The sequence below is a fragment of the Myotis davidii genome, unplaced genomic scaffold, assembly GCF_000327345.1.
Source record: "Myotis davidii unplaced genomic scaffold, ASM32734v1 scaffold46, whole genome shotgun sequence".
NCBI classification, from domain to species: domain Eukaryota; kingdom Metazoa; phylum Chordata; class Mammalia; order Chiroptera; family Vespertilionidae; genus Myotis; species Myotis davidii.
In genome coordinates, this window is record NW_006383006.1 from 1,442,732 (window position 1) to 1,451,028 (window position 8,297).

Consider the following 8,297-nt stretch of genomic DNA (forward strand, 5'->3'; position numbering starts at 1 on the left):
TCCTCTCTTGAAGTTACCAATTTGTAATAAGAGGTTTAATTCGGCTTGCTAGCCCGGCTAGTGTGGCTGGTAGTTGAGCATCAATCCATGAACCAGGAGGTCACGGTTTGATTCCCGATCAGGGCACATGCCCAGGTTGTGGGCTCAATCCACAGCAGAGTGCAGGCAGGAAGCAGCCAATCAATGATTCTCATTCATCGTTGATGTTTCTATCTCTCTCCCTCTCCCTTCTTCTCTGAAATCAATAAAATTCTTTCCCTCTCCCTTCCCCTCTCTCTCAAATCAATAAAAACATTTTTTTTTTAAACTTACTTGCTAGAACTCTAGCTGAAATGTACCATTGTTTCCCCTTCCAATTCAGGGACAGAAAGAGGCAAGAAAGTGAGAGCAGAATGCTGCCTCCAGGAGAAAAGCAGTACCAGGATCCTTTGAGTCAAAGGCAGCCCTTGTTTGGCCACCTCTAGAATCAACACCAACTTTTCAGGACACAGTGAGCTGTCTCTTTCACTTCTCTAACAATGCTATCTTGGTGAAAACACTTAAGTCCTAGATATACATTACTTGCTAAGTACTGATAGAAACAGCTCTTGTCTGTAAACCAATAACCAACTGAACTTTGAGTAGCAAAGCTCTGGGAACTCCAGGAACGCTTCCTTCAAGCTGATGTTCACCCAAAAGCTACAGTTGTGGGGTAAGGTGGGACAGCACATCCCAACTCAATCAAGGACAGAAAGGGGACCTGACTGACTGGATGTGAGATCAGCTATCTGTAGACACCCTGCCCCTTGCTCTCAGCCTTACTGGCAGATCACCAAGTGGGAACTCCAGGGATGGGAGGGATTGAAAACTGTCAGCAGGGATCTGCCTTAGTCAATAGGGTGGCATGACTTGCCCAGGTAGACACCACCCAGGAAACATGTGTGTCATTTCAGCCACAGGCTTGCACAGTGAGAGGCTAGAGTAGAACAAAGGTGATGGAACCCTGCCCCAGTGTGCACACCTACTTTCAGCACCTGGATGATTAGGGCAGTGGGGCAGGGTTCCACGCAGCCCCTCCCATCCCCACTGGACAGGTCCTGGATTTCCTGGCATGACCTTTTCTGACCAAAACATTAAGTTCTGCAGTCTCATTCCTTTTCAAAATTTGGATTCTGCCACCCAAATAGTAGCTTATAGTGGATATAGAGTATCCCAAGGTCAAAAGAACAATTCTGCGTTTGGTCCATAAGATGTTTTATGCTCAAAAGTCAGTAGTCTGATATGGTAACTCTTCTCATTCTACCACTGTCTGTTTTATTGCATCAGCCAAATGGAGTGTATCCAATTACGCTGTGGACAGTGGATGAGATGGAGCCTAACAAAAGCATAGCTTTAAGTAGAGGCAAAAGTATAAATTGTAGCAGAAGAGGGTGAGGGAGCAATGCCCATGTGACTCCAGGGGAAATAAGAAAATACGTTGAATATCCCAAGGACCTACCATTTGGGCCTGGTTCAGGAATAGGGTAGTTCTCCTAAAGAAAATAAAACAGAAAAATCATTTAGCATGCATAATAAATTTACCTTATGAACATTTTCATTTTTAAAAAAATTAAAGTGGAGTTTCATTCAAATGTTTCTTTTTAGTGTTAACACAGGCTCAAGCCATACCGTTGCTGGGCGGCTGCCAGAGGGGCTACACTGAATAGTGCTGCACTCACATCACTCAACGATGCACTTTGCCTAGGGCTCAAAGAAAAGTATGCTGTATGCATCCCCAGGTGAAAGGATGTTTGGGCTGCCACCTAGATTTGCATTCCTTATCAGCTCCTTCTCTCCTGAAAACCCACTGTTAGATACAGATTTGTTTGGTCTGGCAAACTAGGGCAGGGAAAGTTAGAGGGTGTTTCTGGCAGCTACATGAGAGCAGCTCCAAGGGCTGAAAAAGTGTGAAGCTACTCTTTTCCCTCTGCACCAGGGCACAGACCAACACTCGGCCCTCTCTTTCAAAACACCCTTTGTGGAGTTTTAGAGGTCTTCTGGGAATACATGGGACCTGTTCACAGGTTCAAAAGCAATCTGATTATTTCCGTGTTCACAGCTATTATTTATTTTAGAAAGAGGAAGGGAAAAAGAGAAAAATTGATTTGTTGTTCCATTTATTTATACATTTATTGGCTGATCCTTGTATGCGCCCTGACTGGAGATCAAACCCGCAAACTTGGCATATTGGGACAATGCTCCAACCAACTGAGCTGCCCAGCCAGGATACAGCTATTATTATTATTATTATTATTATTATTTTCCCTCAATGTCAACTGGCTAGGAAATTCCTTGTGATGAGGAAAAACAGTGAGTGGGCAAATCCAAGTGGTTATTTTATTAACTAGAGGCCCAATACACGAAATTCGTGCAAGGGTAGGCCGCCGTGGCCCCTGCTGCCTCGAGGCCCTGCCCCCCTCCCACAGGTCATTCCAGAAGGTCGTTCTGCCATCCGGTCTAATTAGCATATTAGCTCTGTATTATATAGGATTCTTCGAATGCAGCCTAAAAGAGGAAGAAGGGATATGAAATGTTCACAGCACCTACTATGTGCCAGACAGTGTTCTGGGCTTTACACACATCATGGCAGATGGTCCTCACCATAGCCCATAATTTGCAGATGAGAAACCTGAGGCTGGGAAGTTCAATAACTTGGGTCAAAATCATACTGCCAGAGTGGACATATCAGGGCTAACCCCAGGTGTGTCTGATTCCCAAGCCTGCTTCAGTGCATCCCACTGCACCCCAAGGTGGAATATGCCTTTTCTCCTTCAGGGGAGGTGACGCAAGGAGCCATCTATTGGGCGACGAAGGAGGTCGGGGCGGGGCCACACACAGAGCACTCTGGGAGGGACACTACTCAAAGCTTGTCTGCTGAAAGCTTCCCCAAGATGCTTTCATAGGTAGCGATACACAACATGGGGCTATTTAGCTCACAAGATCATAACCTTAATGCCAAAGACCATGCCTTCAATCTCTTCAGAACCAGGTAGTGTTCTGCCCCAAACCTGGTGTCCTTATACTGGTTGAATATCTATTCTCCCTAACAGTGTTTCCACGGAAGCTCTGAGGTTCTCGCTCATCTCAGATCACCAGCCCTTTTTGTTGAAGTAGCTCAGTGCTACTTTGAACTCCTTGCCTCCAGTGAAACCACGCCCAAAGTGATCACGCTAACGCTGACCAACTGCTTTGTATCAGGTTCTGTGCTAAGTGCTGTACATGCATCGCCTCATTTAACCCTCACAGCAGCCTATGTGGTACCTTCTGTTATCTCATTTTCCATATGATGAGACTGAGAAGGGTGAGACTTAGCAAACTGCCCATGGTGCCCCTAAGGCAGTAAATGGTAGGGCTGCCTGATGTAGGCAGAGGGGCTCATGGCAGTTTTTCATCTCTTCGTAATTTAAACCTGCTACACCTGCAAGGAAGGAAGACAGACATGAGGGAGGGAGGGAGGGAAAGAAGCAGGCAGAGAATCCATTTAGAAATGGGCAACTCAGGATAGCTATCACCAAAATCTTTTTCAAAGAAGTTGCTGGTCCCACACCTGACATTATACAACAACAGGGACTGCTGTATAGTTGTTTCAGTGATACTGAGTGAAATTTTTTAAACTGCAGGTTAAAACAGGTCTTTATTTCAAACTTGGAAATGCACCCCATTCTGCCCCCTAAAGGCACTAGTAGGAAACTTCTCAGGTATGGAGAAAATTCCTCAGCATACTTTTCGTAGCTTGCCTCCAGCCAGGCTAGGCCTGAACACCCCATTTGAGAGTGGAGAGGGGGTAAGACTCCAGCTCACAGCAACTGTTGGGCACACCGAGCAGGCCCTGGGTGTCACTAGACATTACTACCGTAGATATTTGCTGGAGTTAACAGAGGGGACCAGCTTTGACCTTCCCACAGGAGCAAGGCTGCAGTGACCTTCCCAGACACTAGGGGGTGCTGCACCAATAGCCTGGTTTTTCTTGAGTAGCAAAACACACTTTATGATTAAGCGATTATTATTTTTTAAATATCATTTTTTATTGATTTCAGAAATGAAGGGAGAGATAGAAACATAAGCGATGAGAAAGAATCATTGATTGGCTGCCTCCTGCAAGTCCCAACTGGGGATTGAGCCCGCAACCCTGGCATGTGCCCTGACTGGGAATCCAACAGTGACGTCCTGGTTCATAGGTTGATGCTCAACCACTGAACCATGTCGGTTGGGCTTTATGGAGAATTTAAATACCTTTTCCCATGAATCCACTTTCCTTTTATGCCCTTTTTCTTGCTGACTCTCATCACCCTCACCACTCAGCTTGGCTCCTGACTCCCCTCTCAGCAGGAGACATGCCACCTGAGCACAAGACCATGTTAAAGTTCAGCCCTTAAGTTTGTAAGTATCAGCCCAAGCCCAGCTGTGGAGCTCACAGAGTATTATAAAGTTATCACAGCATGGTTACTAACAAAACCTTGCTTTTTGTTCATGGTTCCTTGTTTTTTGTTGGTGATGTTGGCTACAATCCTGTTTACTCAATCTCCTTTTCTTTCTCAGGTTTTGATGGTGATATCCTATTTCCCATTTATCAAAGTTCCTTAGGTCCTCTGATATCTGGAACTTTCACTCTTATTCCCACGGCCCAATCAGGCACATTCAAGGTTTCCTAAACCCAATTTCTTATCTGTGAGTGACAGTAGCAAGAGATGAGTTGAGTAACTGTTCTTTATTGTGGTTATGTCAGTTTTCCAGCATTTTTTCACTTTAAGTCATAAATAGTTCACTGCCGGAAGCCGATCCACCCTTGCTGCTTGACGCAGTCGCTGCAGGGAAGAAACATCTGCACAGCTTATGTTTCAAGGGACCTGGCGTATATGGCATGTGGTTTGCCCCCCCCCCCCTTAGCGCTATGTGTTTTAACCAGGACCACCTCCCCGAGAAAGGTTGTTTCCCCAGGTTAGGGGTTAACAGGACTAAGGAAGAGAATAAATCAGTAAATCCCCCTAGTGTTACAGAAATACCATGTACTACTTATGAAGGACTTGGACTAAGACTGTTGGCAATAAACTGGGGACTTGTTGGGCCCACATCCCCAGGGGTCTGCCCACCAGGGAAAGCACCAAAGCCTATACCCCTGGAAACCCACTGACACAGGGCAGTCCCAGGGAAGGCAAGCAGCGAGGCTAGGAGGACATAACCTTTACTGGGTAGGATAAACTCCTTCAGTCACTTCCCTGTAGCTTATCAGTAGAGCAATAGAATAGTGACCTCGGAATAACCCTTATAATGGAACACAGTGATTAACCTCCTAGACAGTATTAAAATCAACAGAACTAGATAGAGACAGGATTATGAAAAGGAAACTAGGAACTGTAGGTTTCCCGAAACATACCATGATGTAATTATAGAGGCATGCTTATGGTATCAAATAGTATAAATATAGATGATATAGAACAATAAAGAGAGAACCCAACCATGCTGATCAACTGAACGCTGCCTCTGTGTCCTTCCTTCTTCGCCGACTCCGTCCACACTTTTGGGAACCCCTGGACCTGATGGGGCTGGACCCCAACAGTTCACATACATATTCTCCCTTCTATCCCCTTGAGGTCTTCCCATTTTACCCTCATCCCCCCCCCCCCCCCCCCAAATAAATCATGGAAATACTGGGGGAATATGTAATCACCTCAGGTGCCTCTAGCATCCTAAATGTTACCTTGCCTTTCCTAAATATAGTTTCTCAAATTAGCCTAAATACGTTTCTAAATATATCTTAATGGTCCCCTTTCCTCTACTTCTGCCGGAACATCTGAGTTCACACCCTCTGTATATTTTGCATGGGGTGTAGCACTGGCCTCAACATGAGAAGAAATCAGAAGAAAGTGCTTTTTCCCTCCTCCAGCCAACCTGAGTGGTGCAGTGCAGACCCTAGAATCGCCCGTCCATGTACAAACCCAGGCTCCCTGCCACCAGCTCTGTGACCTCGGGGTAATTACATAACCTCTTTGTGCCCTCAATTTCGTCCTCTGTTTAATGAAGATAATCATAAAAGAGAGTGCCCAACTCAGAGTAAATAGACAGCTTGTTACAAAAGAAAACCAAAGTTCTTTTCCTATAATTAGTTCCCAGTATGGTTGAACCAGCTCTGGACAACCTTGTCCTTTTCCTTTTGAAAGGGCAAAGCTTTTATTGTTTGGGAGAAAAGTTGTATTTCCCTTGTTTTCTTTCTTTTAAAAAAATATTTTTTATTGATTTCAGAGAGGAAGGGAGAGGGAGAGATAGAAACATCAATGATGAGAAAGAATCCTTGATCGGCTGATAAGAAAGACATTGATCAGAGATAGCCCCCACTGGGGATCGCGCCCACAACCAGGGCATGTGCCTTGACCAGAAATTGAACCACGATCTCCTGGCTCACAGGTTGACACCCACTGAGCCATGCCCAGTCGGGCTGTGTTTCCCTTGTATCCATGTCACTACTAGAGAACTTGACTGCTCTTTTAAAGGCTGGGATATAGCCCCAACCGGTTTGGCTCAGTGGATAGAGCGTCAGCCTGCAGACTGAAGGGTCCCGGGTTCTATTCCAGTCAGGGGCATGTACCTTGGTTGCAGGCACATACCCAGTAGGGGTGTGCAGGAGGCAGCTGATCGGTGTTTCTCTCTCATCGATGTTACTAACTCTCTATCCCTCTCCCTTCCTCTCTGTAAAAAGTCAATAAAATATATTTTTAAAAAATAAAAATAAAATAAATAAAGACTGGGATATTGAAGAATGTGAGGTTAAGACGCCAGTAATGTTTTGGGCTTCATTCTATCTATTGTAAGAAGATGTAAAGCCACACCCCCTGCCTCAGAGTGAGGGGCAACAGGCATGGCTCGAAGGTGGTCATCCATGCCCCGAAGGTGGTCGTCCATGCCCCAGGTCCTCAAAGCCCACCTTCTCCCACCTGCCAGGTCTCCTGTCAGCCAGTTGGCTGGCTGTCCTGCACACTTAAGGAAAGCAGAGCCGGAGGCCTTATTTTTGCTCTCCTGCCCCATCAATTTCCCTCCCTTAGAATGCCTAAAAGGTGTTTTGAGGGTGGGAGGAAAATCGAAAGGTTTCCCAGTTGGCCATTTTGCCATAAGAGGCTTTGTTCTTGGCATTGGTCCTGGAAAATGGGATCAAAGTAGAAGGGTCAGACATCCTCCCAAAGTCCACCCAGCCAGTCTCCAGCCCAGGCTGTCAGTGCTCCAAGCCTCCTGAATTCTCAAACTCACTTTGTGCTCATTTGCTTACCTCCCAGGAACCATTTCACCACTGGGTGATCCCTCTCCTTCTTCAAGATCCCACATGAGATGAGAAGTGAGGGGAAAGAGGCAGTTGGAATGACTTCCTAATTCCCGTGGGAATTGGGGGAGATTTAGGCTGGGATTGTGGTATTTGGGGACATCCAGGTGGGCTGTCTAGTAGGCATGAATCATGAACTTGGACTGAAAAAAACACCTGCAAGAAGGCTTCTCTATCCCCACTAGCTGGGAAGGTGACCCCTTCCTCTCTGAGCTTCCCCAGCACCTAGAACTGAACCCATGTAGGATGGGTAAAGGAATCCTCAGCTGTGATGAATAAATAAACTTGAAAAATAATTTCCTCCTAATTCAAAGTGTGTGAGCATAACCATACATGAACTTGCTATACAATTATTTTTTCTTTTAGGTACAAAAATGGTTATTTATTTAGAATGAGGAATAAAACCACAATGAATCACAAATGTTAAGAAAGCTGATAGTGATTTTCGAAGAGAAATCAAGATGGTGGCATAAGTAAACACCTGAAATTGCTGCCTCGCACAACCACTTCAAAAATACAACTAAAAGACAAAACAGACATCATCCAGAACCACAAGAAGGCTGGCGGAGTGGAAATTCTACAACTAGAAGGAAAGAGAAAAGCACACTGAGACTCAGAGGAGGTGCGGAAGTAAAGTGCAGAGGTACAGAGGCGCATGTGGAAAGGGCTGGTAACTGAGGATGTGGTTGTCTTTTTCAATTGGGAGGGAGTCTTAAGCTCCCGACTGCTCTGAGCTCCAGTTCCAGGCAAGTTTCTGGGGACCCAGACTCATACGGGGAGAAACTGGACTGTCTGGCATCAGTCGGAACTCGAGGGAAGCTTTCTCTCAGAGGTGCTTGCGGCGATTACCGAGGGACACTGAGACCGGACACTGAGAGGCGGGGTCTCTTAGGGCAGGACTGAGGATCAGCCATAGCTGTTTTCTCCACCCTGTTGATTCCCTGAGACCCTGCCCCACCCAAGCTGTGCA

The 8,297-nt window shown here is 45.9% G+C and overlaps 1 protein-coding gene across 1 annotated transcript in view; it reads right to left on the reverse strand.

The window, feature by feature from the left end:
* SORD (sorbitol dehydrogenase) overlaps positions 1–8,297 on the reverse strand; it is a 38,092-nt gene that overhangs the window by 21,959 nt on the left and 7,836 nt on the right. The window contains exon 2 of the mRNA XM_006777991.2: positions 1,478–1,511. Within this exon, the coding sequence (XP_006778054.1) occupies positions 1,478–1,511 (34 nt within the window). The remainder of the gene's footprint in view (positions 1–1,477; positions 1,512–8,297) is intronic.